At 44.1% G+C, this 13353-nt stretch overlaps 1 protein-coding gene across 3 annotated transcripts in view; it reads left to right on the top strand.

Annotated features, from left to right (window-relative positions):
- ZC3H7A (zinc finger CCCH-type containing 7A) overlaps positions 1–13353 on the top strand; it is an 83830-nt gene that overhangs the window by 58691 nt on the left and 11786 nt on the right. For all 3 annotated transcript variants that reach the window (XM_056537138.1, XM_056537140.1, XM_056537139.1), the window contains 6 exons: positions 506–704; positions 4101–4262; positions 5531–5727; positions 7688–7788; positions 10574–10755; positions 13154–13227. In XM_056537138.1, the coding sequence (XP_056393113.1) occupies positions 506–704; positions 4101–4262; positions 5531–5727; positions 7688–7788; positions 10574–10755; positions 13154–13227 (915 nt within the window). The remainder of the gene's footprint in view (positions 1–505; positions 705–4100; positions 4263–5530; positions 5728–7687; positions 7789–10573; positions 10756–13153; positions 13228–13353) is intronic.

The following is a 13353-nucleotide window of genomic DNA, read 5'->3' as shown; positions in this document are numbered from 1 at the left end:
CAAAACATGTTTGACATTTCACAGACATGTATAAAGTTTTGATTGGTCAGAGTCTCAGTGCTTAGACCCCCGCTAATCAAGGGAACGAGCAAATAGAAGCATAGGGTAGTGTGCTTTAGTCCCCAGCTTGCTGAAAATCTCCAACTTGCAGTCCCATTATAAGACTTGTAAGGGGGCCACAAGCTGGAGTTTGCGGCAAGATTCTCCTTGCTTATTCTTCTTATCGGTGGGGGTCTCTGCACTGAGACCCCAACTGATCAAAACGTTCAACTTGTCAAAAGTTTTTCTAAATGACAGGAACACTTTAAGAACAGATGGTGGCTGAGAAGAGGGTTGTCTGAGATTGGGGAGAAAAAAAAGGTGTCCAGACTAGCTTTCCTATTTGAATATGTAGTGCCAGCTGTAGTACAATTTGGTTTCTGATTTTATAGATTAGGAATGATCCATCTGTAGTGGTCTCTAACTGTTGCATCAACTTAATGTATTTGTTCTCAATGTCATACAGGGAAATGATTCCACATACTTTCTTAGATCGGATAGCCCTCTAGATTTTTCTGGGGCACATAAGAAAGGACATTTGTTAGAAGGTGTTAATGGGGAGCCATCTATTGTGACTAGTATCAATAACTCTGGGAAGATCGCTAATCCCCTCGAAGACACCCATGAGTTCAGACAGGCCTGTCTGCAGTGTTTTACCAAAGCAGGTAAGAAAGTCATGTGATTCTTGGGTAAAACTTGGTTTTAACCTCTTGGGGACGAAGGGTGTACTGGTATGCCCTTGCTCCCTGGTACACTCAACAGGCATCCCTTGCAAATGCCCCCCCCCCCCTCCCCCCCAAATCAATTCAGATCGGCGATTCCGGGCTGATTGGGTCTCTGATGCCCCGATAGCCCGGAAAGTAGGGATGATCGGAGCCGAGTCAGGGACAGCTCTGATTATCCTGAAGGATAGGAGTGAGGTGGAAGGGCAGCCACCTCCTCCTATCCCCTGTGATTGGCCAATCAGAACTGATCGGCGAATCGCAGGGCAGGGGCGGGGGGGAAAGTTCATTTCACCCGCTCTGCCCACCTTTGGATGTCGGGGCAGAGTAGGGGAAGATGGTGGCGAGGTGCGGGGCCGTGGATGCGGCAGTTACCTCCGATCACGTGGGGACCAGGGACCGGCGGCAGGCAAGTGGTGCGGCGGCGGTGTCTGATGCTGCAGTGAAGATCGCCGTAAAGTGATCTTCACTGCAGCTTCTAGGAGTTTAAAAACTACAACTCCCAGCATGCACAGACAGCCTTTGGCTTTCCGGGCATGCTGGGCGTTGTAGTTTTGCAACATCGGGAAGGGCACAGCTTGGAGACCACTATACAGTGGTGTCCAAACTGTAGAGCTTCAGATGTCAATTCAAAGCATGCCAAGACTGTCCAGGCATGCTGGGAGTTGTAATTCAGCTACATCTGGCCCTTCAGATGTTGCCGAACTACAGCTCCAAGCATGTCTGGGCAGTCTGGGCATGCTTGGAGTTGAAGTTTTGCAACATCTGGAGGGCTACAGTTTGGAGACCACTGCACAGTGGTCTCCAAACTGTCCTCCTCCAGTTGTTGCATTACTAGAACTCCCAACATGTCCTTTGGCTGTCTGGGCATGCTGGGACTTGTAGTATTGCAACAACTGGAGGAACACTGGTTGGGAAACATTGTCTTTTTCCTAACTCAGTGTTTCCCAACCCGTGTGTCTCCTGCTGTTGCAAAACTATAACTACCAGCATGCACTGACAGACCATGCATGCTGGGAGTTGTAGTTTTGCAACAGCTGAAAGCACACGGGTTGGGAAACACTGAGTTAGGAAACAGACAGTGGTGCAGAAACACTGTGGTAGTCTGTTACCTAACTGTGTTTCCCAATCCCAACCAGTGTGCCTCCAAGCTGCTGCATAATTACAATTCCCAGCATGCAGTGCTTGTACGTCAGTTTTTCCAAAACGGAGCATCCAGCTGTTGCAAAATAACAACTCTCAGTATTGCCGGAAAGCCATTGACTGTCCAGGCATGTTGGGAGTTTTGCACCAGCTGAAGGGACCCTGTTTGGGGAATACTGACGTACAGTATTTTTGGTGGAGGAGGCAAGTGTAACGCTTGCACCCGGGTACACCCCTATGAAAATCCCTAATTTAAGCCTCAAATGCGCATGGCGCTCCCTCACTTCGGAGCCCTGTCGTATTTCAAGGCAACAGTTTAGGGACACATATGGGGTATTTCTGTACTCGGGAGAAATCGCGCTACAAATTTTTGGTGCCTTTTTCTCCTTTTACCCCTTTTGAAAAGGTAAAGTTGGGGTCTACACCAGCATGTTAGTGTAAATTTCTTAAATTTTTTACACTATCATGCTGGTGTTGCCCCATACTTTTCATTTTCATAAGAGGTAAAAGGAAAAAAAGACCCCCAAAATATGTAACGCAATTTCTCCTGAATACGGAAATACCCCATATGTGGATGTAAAATGTTCTGCGGACGCACAACAAGGCTCAGGAGTGAGAGCGCCATGTACATTTGAGGCCTAAATTGGTGATTTGCTAAGGGGTGGCTGCTGGTTACAATGGTTCTGACATAAACACAAAAAAAATAAACACCCACATGTGACCCCATTTCGGAAACTGCACCCCTCATGGAAGGTAACAAGGGGTATAGTGAGCCTTAACACCCCACAGGTGTCTAACAGATTTTTGGAACATTGGTCCGAGAAAATGAAAACTGTAATTTGCACAGCTCACTGTTGCAAAGATCTGTCAAACGCCAGTGGGGTGTACATGCTCACTGTACCCCTTGTAACGTTCCTTGAGGGGTGTAGTTTCCCAAATAGTGTGCCATGTGGGGTGTTTTTTGCTGTTCTGGCACCAAGGGAAAATTTGGGGTAACATCAGCATTTTAGTGAAAAAGAAAAAAAAATTTCATTTTCACTTTCAACTTTATTGAAAATTCGTCAAACACCTGTGGGGTGTTAAGGTTCACTGTACCACTTGTTACGTTCCTTGAGGGGTGTAGTTTCCCAAATAGTATGCCATATGGGGTGTTTTTTTTTGCTGTTCTGGCACCATAGGGGCTTCCTAAATGCGACATGCCTCGCAAAAACCATTTCAGCAAATTTAGCTTTTTAAAATCCCATTGTCGCTCTTTCTCTTCTGAGCACTCTAATGCGCCCACAAAGCACTTTACTTCCACATATGAGGTATTTCCTTACTCGCGAGAAATTGGGTTACAAATTTTGGGGAGCTTTTACTCCTTTTACCCCTTGTAAAAGAAAAAAAAATATGGGTCTACAAGAACATATTAGTGTAAAAAATGCAGATTTTGATTTTTCTCCTCCACTTTGCTGCTATTCCTGTGAAACAACTAAAGGGTTAACAAACTTTCTGAATGTCATTTTGAATACTTTGAGGGTTGCAGTTTCTATAATGGGGTCATTTATGGGGTATTTCTCACAGAAAGGCCCCTCATGTCCACTTCAAACTTAACTGGTCACTGAAGATTTAGAAATTTTCGTGAACATTTTGAAAATTGCTGCTATACTTTGAAGCCCTCTAATGTCTTCAAAAAGTAAAAACATGTCAACTTTATGATGCCAAAATAAAGTAGACATATCGTGTATGTGAATCAATATATAATTTATTTGGTATGTCTATTTTCCTTACAAGCAGAGAGCTTCAAAGTTAGAAAAATGCAACACTTTTAAAATTTTCATGAAATTTTGTGATTTTTCACCAAAAAATGATGCAAATAACGACAAAAAATTACCACTATGTTAAAGTAGAATATGTCACGAAAAAACTTTCTCTGAATCAGAATGAAAGGTAAAAGCATCCCAGAGTTATTAATGCTTAAAGTGACAGTGGTCAGATTTGCAAAAAAGGGCTGCGTCCTTAAGGTGAAAATGAGCTGCGTCCTCAAGGGGTTAAAGGTGTAAATATTTTTAAAGGTTTTAAAAATGTTCACATCTTCTCTGCCAGCAGACAATGGCTATTTCACTAACTTGACTTCCAAAGAGAAACATACATTTCAGTAAAATGTAAGATTTCAGTATGTTTTCTCTGTAATAGATTTCTCTCCTTATTCTCTAGGATTAAAGCCCTTGAGCTACAATTTTCACCCTAATCTGGATCATAAATGCAAAAAAGACATTTTTATAGGGAAATTAAAGAGTTCTGCAGATGACACATGGAAGAGCATAAGACCAAGACCAACCAAGAACCACTATGCTGGTCAATACTACATATGTAAAGGTAACTGATGATTGCTGAAAATTTGTATATATCTCCACTTTCTGCTGGGTAAAGGTCCTGCAACACTCTAGTGAGTGCTGTCTCAACTTTATTATTTACCAGGCACAGCTCAATACAGCTCTTAAAGGGCTGTAAGACATCTTTTCCCCTTTCCAAAGGATAGGGGATAAGATGTCTGATTGCGGGGGTCCCGCCACTTGGGACCCCTGCAATCTCTCATTCCACACCCACCTTTGTGAGCTCTCCGCAGCGCTGGAGGCTGCAAATGTGAAGCGTTACGACCAAGGGGCTGGAGTATCGTGATGTCACGACTCCGCCCCCGTGTGACGTCATGCCCCGCCCCCTCAATGGAAGTCTATGGGAGGGGGCATGACGACTCACAAAGGTGGGTGCGGAATGAGAGATTGCGGGTGGGTCCCCAGCGGCGGGACCCCTGAAATCAAACATCTTATTCCCTATCCTTTGGATAGGGGATAAGATGTCTTAGGGCCGGAGTACCCCTTTAATTAAATTAAACTGAGCGGCAGTACTAGACATAGCCACAGCAAAGTGTATAGAGCTGTGTTTGGTAAACAGTCAAGGGTACACAGTGAATCTGATTGTGGGGGTGCCTCTGCGTTCATATGCCATCAGTATTAAAGTCCAAGGACACCCCTTTGAGGGCAACCTGTCATCACTTTCATGCTGCCTGAACTACAAGTCATAGCCGGCAGTCTCCGGCGGTTTCTCTCCCCAGCTTTGATTGATTGATCTCTCTCTGCTTGGGTATAGGAAGAGGTTTTCGAGTCATGGCCAGCAGGGAAGGTAGAAGCCTCAGGGACTGCCCTGGTGCTGCAGGCAGTATTAAAGTGATTGATTCCATTTAATATGGAGCCTTTACTTTACAGTTTATACTGGACATTGATCTTTAGAACTATTCTTGTGACATTTTGAGACGTATCGGCTACTTGCCACCCTGGATCTGTCCACTTCTGTTTTTATTTACATGGTTGATCATAGCAAAAAAAAAAAAAAAAAATGTTCTTGCTTTGCAACTTGTGTGGGAAACGAGTGTAATATCTGATGTCTTAGAGGACACACAGCGTGAATAGGAAATACACTTCAGGTTATTTTCTTCCCAGTAGTGCTGGTTTCCATATAAGTGAGAGCCTGATTTATGTGGATTCAGTAAACACAAGCAGAAGCTGTATTTTTTCTTTGTAGGCTGTTGACTTGACCTTTGTGTCTTAATTCCGTTCTCTCTACGTTGGTTTTATTACGTTTCCTAGATGTTGCTCAAGGCATTGAGTGCACTTATCCAGGATGCTGCACATTTGCATATTGTCAAGAAGAAATTGATGTTTGGACCCTGGAGAGGAAAGGAATGTTCTGCAGAGAAGCAATGTTTGGAGGCAACATCAAAGTCAATCTGACAATCCCTCATCTTTTACAGGAGTATTCCGGGATGTTTGTTTTTCTGTGTGAGGTAATTTTATGATATTACATATATTATTAGTATGTACATCCTACATAAGTAATACATTAGTAAATCAGGTGATAAACTCATTTATTTTGTATTTTTATTTTTTTTGATGATTTGGTGCTTAATATATTATAGTAGGTCTCATAATCATGTCTTTTATGTTTGCATGCATTCAACAAACATAGAAGGAAAGCCATATGGAAGTCATACTTTTAGCGAACAATACAGCTGACATGCCTACCCTGATGGGTCAGTATTGGTTACAAGGAATATATTATGGATCTATTATAGATCTAACACAGAACAAACTTGAGTTCAAAATAGGGCTGGGCGGTATATCCAAATATGTGTATCACGGTGTCTTTGTAACTTTTGGCGGTTCCACAGTATATAACGGTATTTCCTCCCCCCCCCCCCCCCCCCCAAAATTAATTATCAGCCCAGCGTTGCCCCCATCGGGGTAAATACTCACATGTCACCCGCAAGCGCTGCCCTCCTCGTCCTGTTTGTTGTGGCCACCGGCACTGACACTCCATATTGTGCGGTATCCCTATGCCCGGGCTGCAAAAGGTAGACAAAATAAACTAACGCATGTTCCGACGTCGGCCTTACGCTGGGGACGGGAATTTCGGACAGCCGTCAGCCTATCACCGGCCGCAGAGATGTTCCGCCTCGGCCGGTGATAGGCTGAGCCCAGTGTCTTGTAAGGAGCTCTGTCCGGCTTCTTAAATGACCTATCACCGGCCGAGGCGGAACATCGCTGCAGCTGGTGATAGGCTGACGGCTGCATAGGGATACCGCACAGTATAGAGCAGTGGTCTTCAACCTGCGGACCTCCAGATGTTGCAAAACTACAACTCCCAGCATGCCCGGACAGCCGTTGGCTGTCCGGGCATGCTGAGAGTTGTAGTTTTGCAACATCTGGAGGTCCGCAGGTTGAAGACCACTGGTATAGAGTGTCAGCGCCGGCGGCCGCAACAAACAGGAGGAAGAGGAGGGCAGCGCTTGTGGTGACATATGTGAGTATTTACCCCGATGGGGACAGCGCTGGGCTGATAATTAATTGGGGGGGGGGGGGGGAGCAGAACATGGGTGACATGTGAGTAGGTGAGTAGTTCCCCGATGGGGACAGCGCAGCGCTGGGCGGATAATTAATTTATTCCCGAGGGGGAGGGGCCAAACCGGTATTGCGGTATGGGGAAAAATTCATATCGTGCAGCACAAGAATTTCGGGATTCGGTATGAACCGGTATAGCGCCCAGCCCTAGTTCAAAATGCTTCTTTCAAGTATAAAATGACAACTTTTATTGGAAATTATATTTAAAAAAAACATCAGTAGCTAGACAATTGTTCCTTTCAGAAATAGTCTGTAAATAACGGAGGAATACATAATTGCATGAAAACATATAAACTCATGGGTGGCTGCTTGATTAGTCGGCACTCGACTCAAAACTTCCCAAAATACAGGTGTGTATATATAGTGGGCAGGGTCAATATATACAAGGCTCTATTGCTAATTATATTATATCATATATCACCATAAATAGGTAGAAAAGCCCACAACCTTGCGTCCACCATACTAAAATATTCCTTACACTAAGGAAAGTAACATTACAAATAGGTCAAGCAAAATGTATCACTACATGAGAAAATTCTTACCGATTGCTCTTTTTTCCTCTGTACTCCTACATACATTTTGTTTACATTTCAGTGGCCCCTATGCCTACCTGGACACATGTGAATTGTTATGTGATCTGTGCATTGTGAATAGATAGAAAGGCTATAGACTAATTTGGATAGATACTAGCATTCTTCTGTTTTGCTCCCATTTATAGGTACACCATATATAAGATCCATGACAAGTGAAGGCCCTTACAGGCTATCGAAAAACAATATTCCCTAAAAAAATTGAAAAACATTGGTTGAAGTTTCATATTGTTAGTTGATTATATTTTTATTCCAGAAATGTTTTGATCACAAACCCAGGATTATTAGTGAAAAAAATAAGGATAACCCCTTTAGCTGTTCACATCCCGTTGCAAAGCATCATTTTGAAGAAAATAAGTGAGTATGAAAGGATGGTTTCCATACAAGCTTTACATGGCTTTTTTTTCCAGTCTTAGCTGACAAAATGATGGTGCAGGCCTATCGCCTGCATGTTGTATGGTAAGTGCAGCACCAAAATGTATTAAAACAATGTTGTGGTCGTGGTGGTTAGGCACACCAACCTAACCAGCAGCCTTGTACTGCTCCCAAGGCCTCCATTTGGCCATCACAGAGTTAGAGCCTTACAATGTATTTTAGTGGTTTAGATGCTAGAATATCTGCGTTTGCTGCCCCAGAGCTTCTTAAATAGGCACAGTCATTTGAACAAACAGCATAGATCAATAGTACAAGCGAATATAAGTAACTTTGCAATATGTCTTATGAGACAAAAATGTTTCTCCTGCTATCAAACTCTCCCCCCTCCCCTATCCCATCCTCTTCTTCTGCTCTACACATCTCTGAAAATCGTCTCAGCTTTGACCTGTGGATGCAAGATAAGCAATAGACGTCTATGCAGGGGGGGGAGGAGGAGGGTGCTCCGCCCACCAGCTCTGGTAGAACTGCAAATTAGATATAAAATCTTCTAAAAATAACGCATACAAGTTATAAAATAGTCAGAACTAGTGTTGCTTTTCATGTACACAGTGCTACTTATCCTCAAAAGTCACCTAAAATGACAGGTACCCTTTAATCAAATTCTAATGAACACTGAAGGGGACAGGTATGCTTGCTGCTTCGTATTCTCTTATGAACGCTTTCAGTAACAGATCCAGTCAATGATCGGTCAGCAATGCCTGGGAGTTCAGCATATGTGATCAGCAGATCCCCGGCACGGACAGACATCCTGGAAGGGAATGTGTGCTTCTCGGGTAGCCGTTCCCTGATGCTGCAGTTGTACAAAGAATCCATACTCGGCTTGGGTACAAGCTGGATACAGAGCCATAGGGGGATAGAGCAAATATGGTTCACATAGCTGTAAAATAGCTATACGTAGCTTATTTCATTTCAACCATCAAGCAGTGCTGCTCAGGTTTGAAGGTTAAGCACCCAAATGCACTTGAAAATATGGGAATTCATGTTTTACCACTACTTTCTTTTACACATGGGAAGCCCAGTTTTGGGTATCTACCTTACTAAAGGACAAAAAAGAGCAGCACCCAAAATATGTATATATGGTGGGGACTGACTTCTGACTCAGGAACTCCTTGAGGCGTATTGACAAGAAGAAATGGACTGGCTACGCCAACTGGACTTATATACAGTGTAGACTGTCTAATGCTGCATACACACTTCATTTTTACATTACGGGCGCCGGATCCGGCTGGGGGGAGGGGCAAACCAGGCTCTCCCGTACCCCAGCCGGACCAGCGCTGAACTCCATTTACTTTAATGAGCCGACCGGAGTCAAACGGTGACTCCGGTCTGCTCATTTTTGACCCGTATGCGGTTTCCTGACCAGACCTAAAACCGTAGTATACTACGGTTTTAGGTCCAGTCACAAAACCAGATACGGGTCAAAAATGTGTGACTCCGGTCAGCTCTTTAAAGTAAATGGAGTTCAGCGCTGGTCCGGCTGGGGTACGGGAGCGCCCGGTTTGCCCCTCCCCCCAGCCGGATCCGGCGCCCGTAATGTAAAAACAAAGTTTGAATGCAGCCTAACCTTCGTGGATCCAGATCTGCATATGATGTGAAACTTCTGCATAGGACAGCAACAGACAGTTTTCCTCCAGTCTTTCACATAGGACTCTTACTCCTGTTGAGGCTCCTACGAGGCTCCTAATTTTTGTCCCACACTGTTATGTTAATTTATTATTTTCAATTAAATAATAGAAAGATTTGATAAGAGAAAATATGTATAAAGTAGTTTAAGCATTCCTAGGTAACTCCAATGAGAAAAAGAAATGCAAAAAAAGCAAAACATTGTTTTATTTGATTAAATAAAACAAATTATACGTTTTAACTTATGTGCATCTCTTACCTTCCTAAAGATGTTTTCTGCAGTTCTTTCATTGTTCAGCTAGTGCTTCGGGTTGTCAGTGAGCAATGCTTTTCTTAGGCGCCCTTCACTGTGGGGCTGTAAATAGGGATTACTTTTCTATTGAACCTCTGCAGAAGACCACCCCCTTATCCAGACCAGACTTTGTGTAACAAATGTTCAGTCCACTTAAAGGGGTACTCCGGTGCTTAGACATCTTATCCCCTATCCAATGACCCCCGTGATCTTGCTCGCCGCACCCTGTTAAAATCAGTCCCCGAAGCGTGTTCGCTCCGGGTCTGATTACTGTCGATCACGGGGCCAGAGCAATGTGACGTCACGGCTCCGCCCTTTGTGTGACGTCACGCTCCGCCCCCTCAATACAAGCCTATGGGAGGGGGCGTGACAGCTGTCACGCCCCCTCCCATAGGCTTGCATTGAGGGGGCAGAGCGTGACGTCACATTGCGCCGAGCGAACATGCTCCGTGGTCTGATTTTAGTGGGGTGCGGCGTGCAAGGTCACGGGGGTCCCCAGCGGCAGGACCCCTGCGATCAGGCATCTTATCCCCTATTCTTTGGATAGGGGATAAGATGTCTAAGCGCCGGAGTACCCCTTTAACTTATGCAGAGCGGCCATTTTCTTTTAGAAATACTACCCTTATAGAAAACCACGTTTCAGTGCAATTTTGGGTGTTTTCTCATAGAATAATAACAAAGCAATCTTTAATAGCTTTTGCACTGAAATAGACACAAACTATATCCAATTTAAAATATTCATACTAGTGTTTTATCTGTATAAACCATGCGTTTTATTTAATTGTATAACAGGTGTCTTGTTCACATGTTCCGAGACTCTGTTGTAAAATACTGCAAAATCCGTCCATTCAGCCATCATGTTGTACTTGATCTTTGTCGGCATGAAGTTAGATACGGATGCTTAAGAGATGATGATTGCTTCTATGCCCACAGCTTAGTGGAACTTAGAGTCTGGGTCATTCAAGAAAAGACAGGTGAGTCTGCTTTGAGTATAACAGAAGGAGTATGTTTTTTTTCTCATTGTATTCAGGCAGGTGTTCAAATACAAAGTGCTATACTTATCACAAAGCTCTAGTCTTGCTGCACAGCGCCTCCAAAGTCAGTATGTGGAATTGCCCACTCAGCTAATCAGTGGCTACAGCAGTGTCTCACCCCAGCCACTTATTGGCTAAGTGTGCAAATACCGTATTTTTCGCCGTATAAGACGCACTTTTTCTTCCCCCAAACTGGGGGGAAAAAGTCGGTGCGTCTTATACGGCGAATACACCCCTATCGCGGCGGTCCCTGCGGCCATCAACGGCTGGGACCCGCGGCTAATACAGGACATCACCGATCGCGGTGATGCCCTGTATTAACCCTTCAGACGCGGCGATCAAAGCTGACCGCCGCGTCTGAAGGGAAAGTGACACTAACCCGGCTGTTCAGTCAGGCTGTTCGGGACCGCAGCGGTGAAATCGCGGCGGTCCCGATCAGCCTGACTGAACAGCCGGGTTAGTGCTTACAGGACACCGGGAAGGACCTTACCTGCCTCCTCGGTGTCTTCTCTGTTCAGGGATCCCCTGTATGGCCGGCGCTCTCCTTCCTCGTCATCACGTCGTCGCGTACGTGCGTCGGCGTGCGTAAATGACTGAGAGCGAGGATACCCGGCCGGCAGCAGAGACGTTCAGCAGCAGGCCGGCAGCAGAGCGACGGGGACATGGCGACAGCGATGGAGCGACATCCAGGGCAGCGGTGACGGGTCCAGAGCGGCGGGGACACGCGAGTATTACCTCCTATGCAGTGGTCTTCAATCTGCGGACCTCCAGATGTTGCAAAACTACAACTCCCACCATGCTGGGAGTTGTAGTTTTGCAACATCTGGAGGTCCGCAGGTTGAAGACCACTATTGGGTTCAAAATATAAAATTTTTTAGATTTTGCACCTAAAAATAGGGTGCGTCTTATACGCCGGTGCGTCCTATAGGGCGAAAAATACGGTACATTGATTTGCAGGGGAACTATTATCTTATCTCTTTTTAGTTACCAAGAATGGGGGTTTGATATCCTTTCAGTATTCTAATAGTTAGTTTTGGAATATTACTCTGCTTACCTGTCTTAGAATTTATTTCCATGCTTTATGGATATTGATGGACCATGGCATGGATCTGTGATATCATAACAACCAAAGACGTATATTTACGTCCTTGGCCGGCTCCCCCGATATAACGCGGGGTTGTGCGGTGACCCCGCATCATATCGGGTCGGTCCCGGCATGTATCTGAAGCCGGGACCTGGGGCTAAAAGCGCGCGGCACCCTTTAGATGCGGAGTTCAAAGTTGAACGCTGCGTCTAAAACGAAGAACGCTGCGTCTAAAAGCTCAGTGGGGCTGATCGGAACCCCTGCAGTGAAAATGCGGTGTCCCGATCAGCTGGAACATGAGCGGCGTGTCCCTTCGGCGATTGATTGCTCCAAGCCTGAGATGCCAGCTTGAGCAATCGACAGCCGATAACGCTGATCACTGCAAAGCTATGGCTTTGCAGTGAACCTTGCTGGCAATCAGTGTATGCAGTGTTATAGCCCCCTATGGGAGCTATAACACTGCAAAAAAAAAGTGTAAAAAAAAGTTAATAAATGTGATTTAACCCTTTCCTTAATAAAAGTTCAAATCACCCCCCTTTTCCCATAAAAAAAAACACTATGTAAATAAAAATAAATAAAAACATATGTGGTATCGCCGCATGCGTAAATGTCCTAACTATAAAAATATATCATTAATTAAACCGCACGGTCAATGGCGTACGCGCAAAAAAATTCCAAAGTCCAAAATAATGTATTTTTGGTCGCTTTTTATATCATGAAAAAATGAATAAAAAGCGATAAAGTCCAATCAATACAAAAATGGTACGTCAGATCACGGCGCAATAAATGTGCCCTCATACCGCCCCATATGCGGAAAAATAAATACTGTAAATTATAGGGGTCAGAAGATGAAAATTTTAAACATATACATTTTCCTACATGTAGTTATGATTTTTTCCAGAAGTACGACAAAATTAAACCTATATAAGTAGGGGATCATTTTAACCGTATGGACCTACAGAATAAAGATCAGGTGTCATTTTTACGGAAAAATGTACCACGTAGAAACAGAAGCCCCCAAAAGTTACAAAATGTCCCCGTTTCGCCATAGATTTTGGGGTAAAATGACTAATATCACTGCAAAGTAGAATTGGTGGCGCAAAAAATAAGCCATAATATGGATTTTTAGGTGCAAAATTGAAAGGGTTATGATTTTTAAAAGGTGATGAGGAAAAAACAAAAGTGCAAAAACCGAAAAACCCTGAGTCCTTAAGGGGTTTTAATACACACAATACACTATTTTCTTCCATGTAGGAATTTCCTTCGAAAGAATTGTTCAGGAGTCTGAGTCCTATTGGGCAAAGGAGTCCAGTTCACTAAAGCCCCAGGTACATGTTCAGTTTTTAATATTTTTCTTGTTTTTTTATATTTTTTTTATTCAAGTTGCTTATATTTTGTCATATTTTGCATAAAACACACACTCTCACTAAATTCATAGGATGCCAGTTTTACTT

Source organism: Hyla sarda, chromosome 8 (genome assembly GCF_029499605.1).
Source record: "Hyla sarda isolate aHylSar1 chromosome 8, aHylSar1.hap1, whole genome shotgun sequence".
Classification (NCBI taxonomy): domain Eukaryota; kingdom Metazoa; phylum Chordata; class Amphibia; order Anura; family Hylidae; genus Hyla; species Hyla sarda.
The sequence above is the reverse complement of the archived record's forward strand: the minus strand, read 5'-3'. Positions and strand labels throughout refer to the sequence as shown.